This window comes from Bubalus kerabau, chromosome 22 (genome assembly GCF_029407905.1).
Source record: "Bubalus kerabau isolate K-KA32 ecotype Philippines breed swamp buffalo chromosome 22, PCC_UOA_SB_1v2, whole genome shotgun sequence".
In the NCBI taxonomy this organism is placed as follows: domain Eukaryota; kingdom Metazoa; phylum Chordata; class Mammalia; order Artiodactyla; family Bovidae; genus Bubalus; species Bubalus kerabau.
In genome coordinates, this window is record NC_073645.1 from 37867499 (window position 1) to 37888135 (window position 20637).

Sequence of the window (20637 nt, forward strand, 5' to 3'; positions counted from 1 at the left end):
TGTTTAGGTTAATCAACTGGTTCAAATGATTAAGCTGAACAGAATAATTCCAGTAATAAATAGCCTAGTCAAGTTAATGCATATTACATATTTAGATGATTGAATCCTAATTTAGAGTAGGTATATGTTGAATGAGTCTTTATTAAAAATTTCTAATATGGTATATGAAATTATGAGTTTATTTGTAATTGTTTTGAATTTAATGAATATTTAAATACAAAGAAAGCATATGCAAATTAAAAAACCTAAAATGAATCTTAGCTTATGAAGTTATATTTATTTTCTTCTTGTTTTTAGTTACAATTTAGAAAGCAGTATATGGAATGTAGGAGCTGTATCAAGGGGACCTCTCCAGAGATATGGGCATTCTCTTGCTTTGTATCAGGTATGGATCCTGCTTTAAATTTTAATCTTTTTTTTTTTTTAATTAGCCTTAGAGAAAAAAATACTAAATCTCAGATTTATTTCAAATACTTAATGAAAATAAGAGATAAGATGAGTCACAATAACTTGAAATGTCATAGATTTTTTATACTATTTTAGTAAAAAAATAGATTTTAATGCTATCCTTCATTGAACATGGGGAGAAAAGAAGATTGACTTTTTGTTCATGACTTTATACCTTGTCATCAGATCAATCACTTAAAAAAATTTGATAAAGTACACATAACAAAAGTTTACCATTTTACCCATTTTTAACAATACAGTCTATCTAGTGGCATTAAGTGCATTCAAATTATGAATGTCATTTCCATTCATAATTTCCATTATTCCATTATTTCTTTTTTTTTTTAATTTTATTTTATTTTTAAACTTTACATAATTGTATTAGTTTTGCCAAATATCCAAATGAATCCGCCACAGGTATACATGTGTTCCCCATCCTGAACCCTCCTCCCTCCTCCCTCCGCATACCATCCCTCTGGGTCATCCCAGTGCACTAGCCCCAAGCATCCAGTATCGTGCATAGAACCTGGACTGGCAACTCGTTTCCTACATGATATTTTACATGTTTCAATGCCATTCTCCCAAATCTTCCCACCCTCTCCCTCTCCCACAGAGTCCATAAGACTGTTCTATACACCAGTGTCTCTTTTGCTGTCTCGTACACAGGGTTATTGTTACCATCTTTCTAAATTCCATATATATGCGTTAGTATACTGTATTGGTGTTTTTCTTTCTGGCTTACTTCACTCTGTATAATAGGCTCCAGTTTCATCCACCTCATTAGAACTGATTCAAATGTATTCTTTTTAATGGCTGAGTAATACTCCATTGTGTATATGTACCATAGCTTTCTTATCCATTCATCTGCTGATGGACATCTAGGTTGCTTCCATGTCCTGGCTATTATAAACAGTGCTGCGATGAACATTGGGGTACACGTGTCTCTTTCAATTCTGGTTTCCTCAGTGTGTATGCCCAGCAGTGGGATTGCTGGCTCATAAGGCAGGTCTATTTCCAGTTTTTTAAGGAATCTCCACACTGTTCTCCATAGTGCCTGTACTAGTTTGCATTTCCACCAACAGTGTAAGAGGGTTCCCTTTTTTCCACACCCTCTCCAGCATTTATTATTTGTAGACTTTTGGATCGCAGCCATTCTGACTGGTGTGAAATGGTACCTCATAGTGGTTTTGATTTGCATTTCTCTGATAATGAGTGATGTTGAGCATCTTTTCATGTGTTTGTTAGCCATCTGTATGTCTTCTTTGGAGAAATGTCTATTTAGTTCTTTGGCCCATTTTTTGATTGGGTCATTTATTTTTCTGGAGTTGAGCTGTAGGAGTTGCTTGTATATTTTTGAGATTAGTTGTTTGTCAGTTGCTTCATTTGCTATTATCTTCTCCCATTCTGAAGGCTGTCTTTTCACCTTGCTAATAGTTTCCTTTGATGTGCAGAAGCTTCTAAGGTTAATTAGGTCCCATTTGTTTATTTTTGCTTTTATTTCCAATATTCTGGGAGGTGGGTCATAGAGGATCCTGCTGTGATGTATGTCAGAGAGTGTTTTGCCTATGTTCTCCTCTAGGAGTTTTATAGTTTCTGGTCTTATGCTTAGATCTTTAATCCATTTTGAGTTTATTTTTGTGTATGGTGTTAGAAAGTGTTCTAGTTTCATTCTTTTACAAGTGGTTGACCAGATTTCCCAGCACCACTTGTTAAAGAGATTGTCTTTAATCCATTGTATATTCTTGCCTCCTTTGTCAAAGATAAGGTGTCCATAGGTGCGTGGATTTATCTCTGGGCTTTCTATTTTGTTCCATTGATTTATATTTCTGTCTTTGTGCCAGTACCATACTGTCTTGATAACTGGGCTTTGTAATAGAGCCTGAAGTCAGGTAGGTTGATTCCTCCAGTTCCATTCTTCTTTCTCAAGATCGCTTTGGCTATTCGAGGTTTTTTGTATTTCCATACAAATTGTGAAATTATTTGTTCTAGCTCTGTGAAGAATACTGTTGGTAGCTTGATAGGGATTGCATTGAATCTATAAATTGCTTTGGGTAGTATACTCATTTTCACTATATTGATTCTTCCAATGCATGAACATGGTATATTTCTCCATCTATTAGTGTCCTTTTTGATTACTTTCACCAGTGTTTTATAGTTTTCTATATATAGGTCTTTAGTTTCTTTAGGTAGATATATTCCTAAGTATTTTATTCTTTCCGTTGCAATGGTGAATGGAATTGTTTCCTTAATTTCTCTTTCTGTTTTCTCATTATTAGTGTATAGGAATGCAAGGGATTTCTGGGTGTTGATTTTATATCCTGCAACTTTACTATAGTCACTGATTAGTTCTAGTAATTTTCTGATGGAGTCTTTAGGGTTTTCTATGTAGAGGATCATGTCATCTGCAAATAGTGAGAGTTTTACTTCTTCTTTCCCAGTTTGGATTCCTTTTATTAATTTCCAGACTTTTTTTCATCTTCCAAAACTGAAACTGTACCCATACAGTAACTCCACATTTCCCCCCTTTCCCAGCCCCTGGCAAACCACCTTTCTGCTTTCTGTCTTTGTGAGTTTGACTATTCTAGGTACCTTATGTGAGTGGAATCATACAGTATTTAATGATTAATAAATGACTGGCTTATATAATGACTGGCTTATTTCACTTGGCAGTGAAATTTGGCACTTCACTTGGCACTTATTTCACAATGTCCTCAAGATTCATCTGTCTTGTAGCATGTGTCAGAATTTCCTTCTTTTTTTAAAGGCTGAATAATATTCCACTGTATCCATTTTGTTTATCCATTCATCCATTAGTATATACTTGGGTTGCTTTCACCTTTCTGGCTAGTATCAATAATGCTACTATGAACATGAGTATACAACCATCTGTTCAAGTCCCTGATTTCTGTTCTTTTGGATAGATAGTCAGAAGGGGAATTCCTAGATTTATTGGTAATTCTATTTTTAATTTTTTTTTGAAGAACTGTCATATTGTTTTCCTCCATTGAACATGCTATCCTCCATTGAACATGGGGAGAAAAGAAGATTGAGTTTTTGTCCATGACTCTATACCTTGTCATCAGATCAATCACTTAAAAAATTTTGATAAAATACACATAACAAAGTTTACCATTTTACCCATTTTTAATAATACAGTCCATCTAGTGGCAGTACTTAATTCAAATTGTTGTACAGTCACTTCCATTATTTCCACACCTCTTTTCATGTTGCAAAACTGAAACTCTGACCATTTTGTATTCCTACCAACAGTGCACAAGGATTCCAGTTCCTCCATATCCTTGTTAATACTTACTATTTTCTATTTTCTTTCTTTCTTATTTTTAAATAATAACATTCCTAATGAGTGTAAAGCAGTATCTCATGTAATTTTGATTTGTATTTCCCTAATGATTTATGATGTTGAACATCTTTTCAAGTGCTTATTGGCTATTTGTATGCTTTCTCTGAAGAAACTTATATCAAGTGTTTTGCCCGTTTTTAAGTTTTTCTCTTTTTTTGGTGTTGAGTTGTAGGGGTTCTTTATATATTCTGGATTTTATCTCCTAACTGGATATATGATTTGCATATATTTTCTGTCATCCTGTGGGCTGTCTTTTTACTTTGTTGATAGTGTCCTTTAATGGGCAGGTATTTTGAAATAGTCCCGTTTATCTGTTTTTTTCTTTTTTTGCCTGTGCTTTTGGTATCATTTCCAATTTTGTATGAGGGTTCCAATGTCTACACATTTTTGCCAACACTAGTTACTGCCTTTTTGATGATAGCCATCCTAATGGGTATGAAGTGGTATTTTATGTTTGATTTGCCTTTCACTGTTGACTAACAATGTTAGTAGTCATGTGATTTTTTTTTGGGTATTTGTATTTTCTTTGAAGAAATGTCTGTTTAAGTTCTTTCCCCATTTTAAAATTACTGAGATGTCAGAGTTCTTTATCTATTCTAGATACAGGTCCTTTATTAGATACGTGATTTGCAAATATTTCTTCCCATTCTGTGAGCTTTTACTTTCGGTGGTGTCTTTTGAAGCACAGAAGTTTTTAACTTTGATGAAATCCAGTATATATACTTTTTCTTTTGTTGCTTGTGATTTTGGTGTCATATCTAAGAATATGTTGTCAAATCCAAGGTCATGCATATTTAGCTTGCGTCTTCTCTAAATGTTTTATAGCTTTTTGGCTTTTACTTTTAGGTCTTTGATCCATTTTGAGTTGTTTTGTATGTTCTGTGCAGTAAGGATTTAGGTTCACCCTTCTGCACGTAACTATCTTTCTTTTCTTAGCATCATTTGTTGAAGAGACTATTCTTTCCTTGTCGAATGGTCTTGGCACTTTTGTCAAATATCAGTTAGCCGTAGGATATGGATTTTTTTCTGGATTCTCAGTTATGTCGATTTATGTGTTTATTTTTTCCAGTAGCTTGCTATCTTGATTACTTTTGCTTTGTAGAAGGTTTTAATGTTGAAAAGTGTTAATCCTCCAATTTTCTTTTTCTTTTTCAAGGTTGTTTAAATATTCTGGATCTATTGCAATTCTATATGATTTTTGGAATCAACTTGTCAGTTTCTACAAATCTGGAATTTTAACTGAGATTGCATTGAATCTGTAGATCAGTTTGGAGAGTACTGCAATCTTAACAATATTAAGTCTTCTGATCCAGGAACACAAGATGTCTTTGTATTAATTTAGATCTTTCAACAATTATTTGTAGCTTTTGAAGTATAAATTTGGTGTTTCTTTTCTTAAATTATTCCTAGTTATTTTATTCTTTTTGCTGCTTTGTAAATTGAATTGTTTACTTAAGTTTCATTTTTGGATTGTTCACTGAACGTGTATAGAAATATAAATTGATTTTTTTGTACATTGATTTTCTATTCTGCAGTGTTGCTGAAGTCAATAACTCTAATTCCTTTTTATTTCTTAGGATTCTCTATATACAAATTCCTATCACCTACAAACAGAAATATTTTACTCTTATTTTCCAATCTGGATGCCTTTATTCAGTTTTTGCATATTTGCTCAGGCTAAAAATCTTGAGTACAGTGTTGAATATAAGTGGCAAAAAGCAGGCATCTTTATAACTGACCTTGGTGAAACATCCAGCCTTTTATCGTTAAATACAATATTAACTTTGTGTTTTTCTTAGGTGCTGTTTATTAGGTTGAAGAAATTCTTTTCTCTTTCTAGGTTATTGAAATAATAGTGATTTATGTATCATTCATTTCAATCACATATGATTTAATGCCATATGATTTTTATAATTTATAAGTGCTCTAAAGTATCTGCTCATAGCCATGAGAAGTGGTAATAAAAATGTACTCCACATAATATACAGAAATGTGTCTACTTTTCTGGTGAACAATGCTTGATGAAAACGGTGAATGTCTGTACTGCACAAAGCAGTACAAATAGATGGTAAAATTCAAATGTAACAACTAGGGACTTAACAACTACGATGGTTAATCAACCATATTATTTTTAATTAAAACACCTTTAAGTAACTTTTTGAAAGTGTGGCTTTCCCCCCATCTTGTTAAGTAAAAGAATTAATCATCATTGTTCATGTGTTCCCATTTGACTTTTTACACATAAGAACTATGTCTTATGCATGTTGTGAGCAATTACTAAAATTTAATGTTTAAACCTAGTCTTTAATTCATGTATCTTGATAAGATAGAAATATTTGGCGCATTAACATATGTTTTTTAATTTACAGGAAAACATCTTTATGTATGGAGGCAGAATTGAAACAAGTGATGGCAACGTCACAGATGAATTGTGGGTGTTTAACATACACAGCCAGTCGTGGAGCACAAAAACGCCCACGGTGCTTGGACACGGCCAGCAGTACGCTGTGGAGGGACACTCCGCACACATTATGGAGCTGGATAGTAGAGATGTTGTCATGATCATAATATTTGGATATTCTGCAATATATGGTTATACCAGCAGCATTCAGGAATACCATATCTGTGAGTTACTTTGAACATATAGCTATACTCTTTTTTTTATTGGTTGAGAATATTTTTATCTTTAATAAAATATTAATTTGGATTTATCAAAATGATTAGTTATTTGAAATTAGAATTACAAGCCAAGAATTAGTATTTTTTTATATAAACTTTTAAATTTTGTGTTAGATATTGCCCTATAATATTTATCTTCTTAGCTAAATGTGTGGAAATGTTACAGTATAGACACATTTTCTAAGGATTGAGAATGTGTATTTTTAAGTATGAGAGGTTCCAATAGATGGTGCTATTTCTTTGGATTTTACTTATGAATTGAGAGCTAAAATTAACCCAGTTATCTTTACTATGCATTCCATGACTTCAGGATTTTTCATTTTTCAGGGTTTTGTTCCTAATCTTATTGCAGTATCTCTGTGTATGTATTACTCTTCTGAAGTAAGCTTCTCAAGAATCGTCTTTTGGCTTCTATGAAAGATGATATCTGATGTGTGAGGGTGACTGGGACAATCATATATGACTTTCTCTACTATACTCTTAAATATTCTAATTTATTTTCTTGGTACTTTATTTCTTTGAATTCTTTATGACATTTTCAAATAGTTGTAAGCTTTTTTTTTTCTTAATTTGTCTACAAATATGTATATACTATGGTTGCTATTTAGATTCAAGAACATACTTCACTTCTAGTTCTAGCCAGAATTATGAAATCAAGTTTTTGGCCCTTTTGTGTATAGATAACTGTATTCAATTATTTAGAGTCCTTGTGCAGTCTAAGTGAGAAGACTCATTTGCAGATCACTATTAGCAGCAACTTGCCTGGAAAAACCCATGGGCGGAGGAGCCTGGTAGGCTGCGGTCCATGGGGTCGCTAAGAGTCGGGAACGACTGAGCGACTTCACTTTCACTTTTCACTTTCATGCATTGGAGAAGGAAATGGCAACCCACTCCAGTGTTCTTGCCTGGAGAATCCCAGGGACGGGGGAGCCTGGTGGGCTGCCATCTCTGGGGTCGCACAGAGTTGGACACGACTGAAGCAACTTAGCAGCAGCAGCAGCATTAGCAGCAACAGGAGAGAGCTTGCATGTGCAGGAAAGGACTCGCTCCTGAATACTCCACTGTTTCCCCTGCAGTCCTTTTAAGTGATCTTTTCTTTTTCATCTCAAAGTGCAGCTGGGCTAGAATTGGTATATATATCCTCTTTACCTTTTATTGCCATTTCCTGATTTTGCTCCATCCTCCCTGAAATCACTCAGCTTTGAATCTTATGGCATCAGACTGTACCACCTATTACCTCTTCTTACACTCCTCTGTTGTTCCTTTGGTCACTGTGCTTAATTCCTGGAAGAATATAGCTTCTGGCTCACTGTCTGTGTCCCGCATACGTTAGTCAGGTATATTAACATCCAATTAAATACTTCTGGCCTCTCAACTTTTTTGATCTCTCTTCCAAAGATCTTGTCTTCCATTCTGTGGTACCCTTGACTCTGTGTACCTGCAATGAATCCTGTAATTTCCACTTCAGATATCTTAGTCTTCAAGTGCTACTGATGTTTCCAGCTTACTTCTGAAGAGGATCCAGACTGGTAGTTCTTCAACTTTACCTAAATAGTCCATTGAGCCTCCTGTCAAGTTTTCAGTCTCTCCCCGCCCTCTTTTGTCTGTCTACTTCTCACTTACCAAGTTTTAAGTTCATAATCACCACTGTTTCTTACGGCTCTCCAAGATGGCTGTTTCATATATTTTCCACTCCCTTAAAACTTCTAACAGTTTATGCCTCATCATTACTCTCAGTTGATGACTTTACTTCTTATTTTACTGAGAAAAAAGAGGAACTCTAAAGAGACTGAAACTCTAATACTTCGGCCGCCTTATGCGAAGAGTTGACTCATTGGAAAAGACTCTGATGCTGGGAGGGATTGGCGGCAGGAGGAGAAGGGGACGACAGAGGATGAGATGGCTGGATGGCATCACTGACTTGATGGACGTGAGTCTGGGTGAACTCCGGGAGTTGGTGATGGACAGGGAGGTCTGGCGTGCTGTGATTCATGGGGTCGCAAAGAGTCGGACACGACTGAGCAACTGAACTGAACTGAACTGAACTGAAAGAGACTTCTGGTGAGAGGAACATTTTGGATGTAATGGTTAATAAGAAATGCTACATTAAATAAGCTTGTGTACGTGCATTACTGTCGTAAACACTCAAGCCCGCAATGAAGCAGATGTGGGTGAGTCATTCTCATTTTTCAAATGGGCCCCAGAGTTGTTTAAGCAAGAGTTACAGATTTTCTGTGTTAAAAAAGTTGCTTTTTAATTTTTGTTTTTATTATAGTGTTCAGGGAATATTTTGGGTATTATTTCTCCTTTTTGTAATTTATTCACATTTTCTTTGGAATCTAGTTTTCATAATTGTTCCATGGATAGTTGAAAAGGAGGTGAATCCTATTATATCAAGATACGCATAGGTTGTTTTTGTTGTTCAGTCACTCGGTCATGTCCGACTCTTCGCAGCCCCATGGACTGCAGCACACTAGGCTCCCTTGTCTTTCATTATCTCCCAGAATTTTGCTCAAACTCATGTCCATTGAGTGAATGATGCCATCCAACCATCTCATCCTCTATCGTCTCCTTCTCCTCCTGCCTTCAATCTTTGCCAGCATCATGATCTTTTCTAATGAATCGGCTCTTCGCATCAGGTAGCTAAAGTTTTAGAACTTCAGCCTCAGCTTAAGTCCTTCCAATGAATATTCAGGATTGATTTCCTTTAGGATTAACTGGTTTGATCTCCTTGCAGTCCAAAGGACTCTCAAGAGTCTTCTCCAGCTCCACAGTTCAAAAGCATCAATTCAGCACTCAGCCTTCTTGATGGTCCAACTCTCACATCCGTACATGACTACTAGAAAAACCATAACTTTGACTATACATAACTTTGTTGGCAAAGTAATGTCTTTGCTTTTGAATATGCTGTCTAGGTTTGTCAGAACTTTTCTTTCAAGTAGCAAGCATCTTTTAATTTCATGGCTGTAGTCACCATTCACAGTGATTCTGGAGCCCAAGGAAAAAAAGTCTGTCTAAAATCTACTTTACTGCTCCTTCTGGTTAGGTCTTCTCTTCCTTACTTATGATTTTTTGATTAACTTGATCTATCATGCTCTGAAAGTTAATAAAAGTATAAAAATACTAGTTTATTTTTGCTTTTATCTTGTTATATATTCTTGAATTTATGCTTTGTAGAATTTGCTATCATGGATATTCATAACTACTAAATCTTTATTGTGAATTGTGTCTTTTAATAGTATATAAGGTGCTTTGTTTGTTTATTGTTTTCTGACCTGATTTCTACCTTGTCTATTATTCATATTATGGCTCTTGAATTTTGGGGGATGGCAAGTTGGTCTTTTCTTGGTGTATTTTTGCCCATTCCTTTATTGTTAACCATTAAGAATCACTTTAAATGTATCTCTTGTATACAAGAGAAAGTTGGATTTTGCCTTGTGATCCCATCTGGTTTTTCTACATTTTCTGTGTTTTGTTTGTCTTTTTTAGTTATGGCTCTTCTCATGTTTAGGGAGCGTGGAGCCCATTTTTTGGTGAGAATGAGAGGGGTAATTTTTGAGATCTGCCATTAGGCTTCTCCCATGTTCCTTGTTCCTTGTCTTCCTTTCTGAGTTCTTGCAGGTTTCTCTACCTGGTTCTCTTAGTTTCATTGGCTTTTTGCACATTCACATCTGATTTGGAGTTGTTGAGTTTATTTTCATTCCTAGTTTCTCTGGAAATTTAATTTTCTTTTTCTTTCACTTCCCCTACTCCATGTTTTCCTTATTTTGTATGTCTTGGGGAGAACAGGAAGATTCAGGATTAAACCGTCATCATGCTTTTGAATTTGAATCATATGTGATGACTTTTGAAGTTTTAAGATGAATACTTAATTAAGTTGACTGTTAACCAGGACTTTACTCTTTGGTCAACCTCCAATTTACAAGCTACTGTTTTCTACTAATTTAATTAATATTGTTTGTTTTGAACACATGTGACATTATTATAAGTATTTAATGCAAAGGGTCACAATCTTTTCCATAAAGGGACAGATAGTAACCATTTTAAGCTTTGTGGCCCATATGGTCTTTGTCAAAACCAATCAACTCTGCTGTTACAACATGAAAGGATCCATAGACATCAACAGATGGACGAGGCTTTGTTCTAGACTTAGCCTTGGGTCTTCGCTTGTCTACCCCTGCCCTAGAGAGAGAGTGTGTGGACTTTTAGGGGCCTAGCAACCCAGGTCCAAAGTAAGTTAAAGTTTTGGCCTGTGGGTTTTTTTTTCCCTGGAGTTTGTTTGCAGGATGAGTTTATGCCCCAAAGTGACATGATATCTAGTCTATAACCAAACTAGTTTTTTCTTCTGTGTAGAGCCTGAACTGAAATAGATTTTTTTTTTTTCTGTTTGCCTCTGCAGAACAGATTTTAAAAACTCACCTTTCATTAATAGTTAAGCCCTTTAGGGATCCTGGCTTTATATAGAAGTTCTGTGATGCAATAACTGCATGAGTTTACCTGTGTGTGTGTTAGTTGCTCAGTCGTGTCTGACTTTCTGCGACCCCATGGGCTATAGCCCACCAGGCTCCTCTGTCTATGGGATTTCACAGACAAGAATACTGGAGTGTGTTGCCATTTCCTTCTCCAGGGTGAGTTTACCTGTAGTATTGGCTATTAAAGCCAAATTCTGTAGGCCACCTGATTGGTACGTGCCTTCCCTACCCCATCTGCCATCTGAATATAGTTTACAATTCACAGAATGCATCTTACTTTTTACATATTTCCCTTTATTGAAGGATAGGCCTGAGACATGGTGGTGGCTGTACTTCCAGAGAATTAGGAAGGCACAGATAATTTGTTCTAATCTCAAATGTTAACATAGATTGTTATTTGTTTTTATTTGGAATACTTTGATTATAGGATGCCAGTTGTAGTTCTGGTAAATTTAAAAGTATTGAGGGTTTTCTTTTTGGCTTATCCTATAATCAGAATATTATTTCTGTCAGTGAGTAAATTTATCAAAAGGATAAATTTTTGGTTTGATTTTTGTCCTATTATTTGTGAGGCACCTTTATGAATGTAGTATAAGATAGAAATGGGAGGAATACATGATTTATGAGTTTTATAAGGATAGTAAATGACTTATGAGTAGTTTTAAAATTCTGTAAATTACTTAGGTACAAAGTAAATTCTAAAATTATATCTTAATAATAAAATTATCATATTAATATTACTTTACTCCTAAAGCATTTTGGATTTGTAGCTTATTGTTAAAGGATGTGATGTCAAAAAAATAATCTGTAAGTACTTCCACTTTTAAAAGTGCTTAGAAAAGAATACAAAACAATAGGTGTATATAGTTTAAAGACTGTCAGAATAGCTAAGTTGTGTATACCATAGACAAGTTCTACTTCAGGTAATGATACGAAGGTAAGTAAAGATGCTCTGAACATAAGTAATGAGATAATTATCTTAGTTATAAGTGAATGCTTATCTCTATGAAAGTGAAAGTGAAGTCGCTCAGTCGTGTCCGACTCTTTGTGACCCCATGGACGGTAGCCTACCAGGCTCCAGGTCCATGGGATTTTCCAGGCAAGAATACTGGAGTGGGCTGCCATTTCCTTCTCCAGGGGATCTTCCCAACCCAGGGATTGAACCCGGGTCTCCTGCATTGCAGACAGACGCTTTACCGTCTGAAGCTAGGGAAGCCTCTATAGGCAGAGTTAAAAACATTTTTCCTTTGTTCTTAGTGGTAATTACTACACTGTGATATGACTTAGGCTCTCTTTTCTTGGCTGTTTTTAATGGCATTAACTACCCAGATGTAGATTGGATTTACTTTGATTATCCTTACTTTTTTAAAACTTCTAGATAACTAAGAAAAAAGGGTTTTTTTAAAATATTAAATAGGGGCTATGTCTTCAGCCAGCATTGCAGTGAGGGTAGCTGAAAAGAAAGCTGAAGTTATAGCATAGTCATCCATGAAAACAGGGCATTTTACTAGATAAAAAGTTACTCTGAAATATACTCAAAGGATACTGGTCTTAACCAATATGTAGAAATTTTTTAAAAAGACCAAAAACTTTCAGTTAGCATACTCCAAGTGACCACTTACTCAATTTCTAATAATATTGCAGATAATTCTGAAGTATCTCTGGCTCTGTGATTAGTACTATGCATCTTCTCTGAGATTTTTGTAATATGATTTAGAACAAAGGAACTATCTGGTTACCTTACCTCTAATTATCTTAATTTTAACATTGTACATTGACCTTTGAAAAATATCTGAGATACTGCAGAATATTTTTTAGTTCTTGAGACTGTAGTTAAAAGTCTTAGGTACAGTCATTGGTATTTATGAGTTTTAGAGTATCTGTTCTGCCAGAGCACCTTCAAATATTGTGTCAGCTTAGTCGCTTATTGAAGCTCAGTTTTGGTTCCACTTGGTTCCAGAGATATGCAGTAAGGCTTCTCAGCAAAGGATACATCAGGTGTTTTTCCTTCTCTTTATAGAACTTATTTCTAACAGGAAGATACAGACAGTAAAAAATAAACATAATAGGTATGCTTATATATGACTTTTATTGTTGTTTAGTTGTTAAGTCACGGAGAAGGCAATGGCAACCCACTCCAGTACTCTTGCCTGGAAAATCTCATGGACTGAGGAGCCTGGTGGGCTGTAGTCCATGGGGTCGCTAAGAGTCGGGCACGACTGAGCGACTTTACTTTCATTTTTCACTTTCATGCATTGGAGAAGGCAATGGCAACCCACTCAAGTATTCTTGCCTGGAGAATCCCAGGGACAGAGGAGACTAGTGGGCTGCTGTCTATGGGGTCGCACAGAGTCAGACACGACTGAAGTGACTTAGCAGCAGCAGCAGTTGTTAAGTCATGTCCAACTCTTTTGCGACCCCATGGACTGTAGCCCACCAGGCTCCTCAGTCCATGGAATTTCCCAGACAAGAATACTAGAATGGGTTGCCATTTCTTTCTCCAGGGGGTCTTCCTGACCCAGGGATTGAACAGCGTCTCTTACATCTTCTGCAATTGGCAGGCAGGTTTTTTAACCACTGAACCACCAGGGTAGCCCCATATGATGTATTACAAGGTAGTAATTTTTAGAGTTTGGATGTAGAGTCTGAGGAAAAATGACGAGTCAAGGATGATTCCAGAGTTTTTGGCATGAGCCGCTGGAAAGATGAAGTTGCCATTGACTGACATGTAGAAGTCTCTGAAGCAGGTTTGAGGTGAAGGTGGTTTGAAGATCAGGAGTTCAGTTTGGATATGTTTTATGTGAGATATCTGTTAGACGTTAAAGTGAAATCGTCAAGTAGGCAGTTGGCTGTTTGGATCTGGAGTTCTAGAGAGAGATCTGGGCTGGATATGTAAATTTGAGAGCTCTTGGCATTTGAATGGCATTTAAAGCTGTGAGACTGGATCAGATCACTAAGGCAGTGGGTATAGATACAAAGGACTGAGCCTTAGGTTGTTCCAGTAATAAGAGGTAAGGGAAAAGAAGGAAATAAAAAAGAGTATAGTGAACTAGAAGCTAAGTGATGAAAGATTATTAAACAGAAGAGTAATCAACTGTGCCAAATGCTGCTCTGCTGATGACTCAAGTAGAATAATTACTAAGGCCTGACCAGTAAATTTAGTACTGTGCAGATCTTTGGTGATCTTGACAAGAGCAATTTTCGTATAGTGTTGGGATTAAAAGCCTGGCTGGATTGGATTTAAGACCGAGGGAGAGGAGTGGGAAGAGTTGACTCATTAGAAAAGACTGATGCTGGGAGGGATTGAGGGCAGGAGGAGAAGGGGACGACAGAGGATGAGATGGCTGGATGGCATCACTGACTCGATGGACGTGAGTCTGGGTGAACTCCAGGAGTTGGTGATGGACAGGGAGGCCTGGCGTGCTGCGATTCATGGGGTTGCAAAGAGTCGGACATGAATGAGCGACTGAACTGAACTGAACTGAGAGGAGTGGAATCTGATGCAGTAGGCAGAGCCAGCTCTTTCAGGGAAATTTGCTTGTGAAGAAGAGCAAAGAAATTTAGCGGCAGGAAATGTAGGATGCTTTAAAAACTGGGTTTTCACAGAAGCAGACCATGAAACAAGCATTCAGGTGAGTTTTACTTCACTTGAAAGTGCAGCTGTCGCTCTTAAGGGATTTGAGAAGTGATGCAGGTGTGAGGAGGCCACCATTAAAGGGTCTGTTAGTAAGGCACGTGCCAGTGGTGATGGAGCTTAGTTGTCCAGGCTTTAACTCAGCACATACTATTTCAGTTCCGTGGGCTGTCTCTATAAAGTCAGTCGATTCTTTAGCTGAGGATTTGTCTCATCGAGTGTGGCTTGATTTATATTAAAATGTGTGCAGATAACATAACAGAATATAAGAACAGAATACTTAGTATGGTAATAGCTTGTGTAGAGCACATGTGAATAGATCTGGTGGAAAGATTTTTTATCAGGTACCCTAGAGTACAGCTTCTAAAATTATTTGGTTATCAAGGGGTTGGGAGTGACAGTAACCAACAAGCTTCATGCAAAAAATTATTAGAAATTAGCAGGAGTATGTATAATGAGAAAATTAGCTTGCAGTAAATGCTCCATAAACTTTGGTTCAAGTAACAAAGTGGAGGTGGCCTTTGTAATTGTGTAATGATGAAGGACTCTCTGTGTTCCACAGTTGTACTTCTGCCTTTTTCATTTTCTGGAAATGGTTTAATTATCCTCTAAATTCCTGCATCTCTTTGTTTATAAATGAATATGACACATATACTGCTTTTTTAAAAAGGTATTCTTGTTATATTTATATATTTTTTCTAAGTTAATTTTGGAGCAGAATCCTGCTATATATCTCTTTGTATATGTATTTCTAGTAAAGTGCAATGTTTTCAGCAATATTCCTTAAAAGTGAATCTATTCTTTTCCTGAATGTTTTTAAAAAGTGTATTAGCCAAATTATTTTGATTATGAACTGTGCACTTTATTCTTCTTTCATGCTTATTCGTATGGTACTGGATTTGATATTCTCCATTTGTCTCTCCAGATCTACCCTCATCTGCTCCCATGCCCTCCAGCTTTCAGTTGGGATCAGAAGGTGGGAGATGGGTGAGGTTAAGGTATTTTTTCTCCTCTTGCTCCCTCCCTGCTGGATCTTCTTGGTTTAACTCTGTTGTCCTGCTGAAGCCTGCACTGTCAGGCATTCTTCCCCATAGCAGTTGCTCTTTTGAGTTCTAGAAATGTTCTTCCTCTTGCTTTTTTCATGCAACAGGTTAATAAAGCCTTGCTGCTATGATAGTCCCAGGAATTTACCCTGGCCATACTTCTGTAGGGCTTCCCTGGTGGCTCAGACAGCATCAGGAAGATCCTCTGGAGAAGGGAATGGCTACCCACTCCCATATTCTTGCCTAGAGAATCCCATGGACAGAGGAGCCTGATGGGCTACAGTCCATGGGGCCACAAAGAGTTGGACACGACTGAGCGACAGACTCTTTCACTTTCACATACTTCTGTAAATAGTCTTTTTATTAGACTCTGTGTGTGTGTGTGAACATGCACTCACGCTCAGTCTCTTCAATCACGTCCAACTCGGTGACCCTGTGGACTATTGCCCACCAGGCTCCTGTGTCCCTGGGATTCTCCAGGCAAGAATACTGGAGTGGGATGCCATGCCCTCCTCCAGGGGATCTTCCCAACCCAGGGATTGAACCCGCGTTTCCTGTGTCTCCTGCACTGCAGGTGGACTCTTTACCACTGAGCCTCTGGGAACCCGTCACACTCTTCACAGTTAGTCGTCTTGAGCATGTTGTGTTTCCTGTCCAGGCGCTGACTGCCTGCACCTACTGTTCATTCTTAGAGAGTCAAATATAACTTTTAACCTAAATGGGACCTGGTGTGTACTGAGGTATTAGGATCCTGGAAGTTGGGAGAATGAAGTGTTTTGTGAGAGGATGTCACACTTAATGGAGAAAAATGTCAGAAGAAATACAAACTTTTGAAATAGGGTGGAGCTAGGTCCTTTAGTCCTTTTCTACTACTACTGTTCTTGAATTTTTAAATTTTAATGCGGTTATCTGTGGCATTTTAGTTTCTCTTAATGTTAAAGATTGATATATTTGCTTAACATATTTCAAGAGCATTAACTATTCTGACTTTTTAAATACACAACATTCTTAGCTGTCAATTTATTACTTTCTAATTACTGAAAAACAAACATTTGTTGAATATTCTTTTAAGTTTTCTTCTCATAATTATGTTTACTCTAACTCAACTTTATTTTGTTATTATGTCATCAAAATAGAAGTAGTCATGTTTTACTAGAAAAATCACCCCCAGAAGTACATACCTGATAAGAGGATATTTATATATATATTTTTTTACAGCTTAAAATGTGTCTTTTATTTATTTTTTATATATATGTATATATATTTTTTTATTTTATGATATTCATTTTTTTTAAAAAATAACAATTTGTAGTGTTCTTTTAAGTTTTCTCTTTATAATTGTTCATGTTCATATTTTTTTTATTTAAAAAAAAGTTTTCTGCTTTCCATTAATATGAAATCCAGAATTTCTTAAAATGCACTATTTTTTTTCCTTAAAAGGAAGAGAGCTTTATCACATAGACATGTATGCTTATATGGGATATTATTTTGCTTACTTATATTTTAATTTTTATAAAGCAGAAATAATATTTTATGCAGTTTTCTGTGGTTTTATTTCTTTCACCACTGTATTACCAGGGTTAATTCATGTTGTTTTGTATTCCTATAGTTAACTTTTTTGATGTATTTCATTGTCTGACTCTTCTGTGATTTGCCTATCCATTCTCCTGTTTATAAGCTTTCGAATTGGGTATCAAGTAAAATTTACCCATAGCAGCAATTTTGAGACATTTTGGTAAAAATACTATATTTTTAAAGATAAAGAAAGAAAATTCCTAGACTCTTTAGGCAGAAAGATGAACGATCTTACAAGGACAAGAGATTAGATCAACAGCTTGAAACTTATGGCAGCCATGGAACAAATATTTCAAGAAACTTAAGGAAAGAAAATATTAGCTAAAGGTTTTTCAGTTCAGTTCAGCTCAGTTGCTCAGTCATGTCCGACTCTGCAACGCCATGGACTGCGGCACGCCAGGCCTCACTGTCCATCACCAACTCCCAGCTGCTGCTGCTGCTAAGTCGCTTCAGTTGTGTCTGACTCTGTGCGACCCCATAGATGGCAGCCCACCAGGCTCCCCTGTCCCTGGGATTCTCCAGGCAAGAACACTGGAGTGGGTTGCCATTTCCTTCTCCAATGCATGAAAGTGAAAAGTGAAAGTGAAGATGCTCAGTCGTGTCCGACTCTTCGCGACCCCAAGGACCGCAGCCTACCAGGCTCCTCCATCCATGGGATTTTCCAGGCAAGAGTACTGGAGTGTGTACCATTGCCTTCTCCCACCAACTCCCAGAGTTTACTCAAACTCATGTTCATTGAGTTGGTGATGCCATCCAGCCATCTCATCCTCTGTCATCCCCTTTTCCTCCTTCCTTCAATCTTTCCCAGCATCAGGGTCTTTTCCAATGAGTCAGTTCTTTGTATCAGGTGGCCAAAGTATTGGAGTTTCAGCTTTAGCATCAGTCCTTCCAATGAATATTCAGGACTGCTCTCCTTTAGGATGGACTGATTGGATCTCCTTGCAGTCCAAGGGACTCTCAGGAGTCTTCTGCAGCACCACAGTTCAAAAGCATCAATTCTTTGGCGCTCAGCTTTCCTTATAGTCCAACTCTTACATGCATACATGACTACTAGAAAAACCATAGCCTTGACTAGGCGGACCTTTGTTAACAAAGTAATGTCTCTGCTTTTTAATATGCTGTCTCAGTTCAGTTCAGTCGCTCAGTCGTGTCCAATGCGACCCCATGAACTGCAGCACGCCAGGCCTCCCTGTCCGTCACCAACTCCCGGAGTCCACCCAAACCCCTGTCCATTGAGTTGGTGATGCCATCCAATCATCTCATCCTCTGTCATCCCCTTCTCCTCCTGCCCTCAATGATTCCCTATAAAAACCTTTAAAACTCAACATTCATAAAACTAAGATCATGGCATTTGGTCCCATCACTTCATGGGAAATAGATGAGGAAAGAGTGGAAACAGTGACAGACTTTATTTTAAATCACTGCAGATGGTGATTGCAGCCGTGAAATTAAAAGATGCTTACTCCTTGGAAGGAAAGTTATGACCAACCTAGACAGCATATTAAAAATCAGAAACATTACTTTGCCAACAAAGGTCCGTCTAGTCAAGGCTGTGGTTTTTCCAGTGGTCGTGTATGGATGTGAGAGTTGAATTATAAAGAAAGCTGAGCGCCGAAGAATTGTTGCTTTTGAGCTGTGGTGTTAGAGAAGACTCTTGAGAGTCCCCTGGACTGCAAGGAGATCCAGCCAGTGCATCCTAAAGGAGATCAGTCCTGGGTGTTCTTTGGAAGGAATGATGCTAAAGCTGAAACTCCAGTACTTTGGCCACCTCATGTGAAGAGTTGACTCATTGGAAAAGACTCTGATGCTGGGAGGGATTGGGGGCAGGAGGAAAAGGGGACGACAGAGGATGAGATGGCTGGATGGCATCACCGACTTGATGGACGTGAGTTTGGGTGAACTCCGGGAGTTGGTGATGGACAGGGAGGCCTGGCGTGCTGCAATTCATGGGGTCGCAAAGAGTCGGACACAAGTGAGCGACTGAACTGAACTGAACTGAATGAAGTGGTAATATATTTATGATATTGCAGTTTTTTATATAGATATTAAATATCAGAATTATACACATGCATGTATCTTTTACTGATACCTATATGAATATGTTATATATATGAAAGATATATGTATTTATATAGGTACCATATATGTTTATATAGGTATCAGTAAAATTTATATGTATGTATAGTTTTTACTGATGTTTAATGAGGAGGTGAATGGGAACACTTCGTATAAAAAACTCATAGAGAACATTTCATGTATTTAATTATAGAGCTGAGTAAAACAAGAATGGTGGGGATGTCAGTAGATGAATAGTATGCAAATGTTGTTACTATGTTCTAAGTAGAAAGAATGCAACTAAAAGTGAGAGGAGAAGAAAGAGAAAGGGGAAGCAGAAAAAGAACCTGGACCGTTATGTAGATAATAGGTAGGATACTGTTTAATGCTTGGTATACTGTATGGGTCAGTTGGACCCAGTTTTAGTTTTTCAGTTTCTTTTTTGAGCAGACCTAACTATCTATGGGGAGAAGGGCATGGCAACCCACTCCAGTATTCTTGCCTGGAGAATCCCAGGGAGAAGCCTGGCGGGCTCCAGTCCCTTTGGTCATAAAGAGTAGGACACGACTGAGCGACTCTCACTTCACTTCACTTCAGCTATCTATGATGTGACTTCCCTCGTAGCTCAGTTGGTAAAGAGTTTGTCTGCAATGCAGGAGATCTGGGTTCTTTTCCTGGGTTGGGAAAATCGCCTGGAGAAGGAAATGGCAACCCATTCCGGTATTCTTGCCTGGAGAATCCCATGGACAGAGGGATCTGGCAGGCTACAGTCTATGGGGTCGCAAGAGTCGGACACGACTGAGCGACTAAGCGTACACACAGTTATCTATGAAGTTGTTTCATAAATTTCATTCTTTCTTAGAAGGCTTCCAAAGAACAAAGAGAACTTTCACTTATTTTAAAATATGAAATAAAATATTCTGTATGTAATTACCTAGATGGATCTGTTGGACCCTTCTACAAATCTAAGATACATTGTGGGATCTTAGTGTTCTTTTTCTTTTTTTTTTCTATATTTTGAAATATTTCATTACTTTATCCTAGGAATTCATTGCTCATCAGTTATTCCCAACTGTGCTAAAAAATTAAATTACCAAGAAAATAAGTTGTTTAGAAGGATTATGCTACAGTGAAATATATTGTCGTCTTTCTGTTTTCTTATGGTAGTGCCCAAATTATTTTATCACATTTAAAGGAAGCATAAGAGAAGACTGGAAGCATCATCATAGTAGCCTGTTTTTAGCTTTTATTGAACACAGTTGAGAATGTAGGTTTTTTCATTTATGCCTATAATGATAATGGAATAGATCATCTACTTTAGATCTCAGACTATGACTCTTCACTTGATGACTCTTCATATATGACTCATAT

At 37.1% G+C, this 20637-nt stretch overlaps 1 protein-coding gene across 1 annotated transcript in view; it reads left to right on the forward strand.

The window, feature by feature from the left end:
• The window catches only part of ATRNL1 (attractin like 1), an 802696-nt gene that overhangs the window by 64511 nt on the left and 717548 nt on the right, over window positions 1–20637 (forward strand). Inside the window, exons 7-8 of the mRNA XM_055559801.1 lie at window positions 298–385; window positions 6178–6433. Coding sequence (XP_055415776.1) covers window positions 298–385; window positions 6178–6433 — 344 coding nt within the window. The remainder of the gene's footprint in view (window positions 1–297; window positions 386–6177; window positions 6434–20637) is intronic.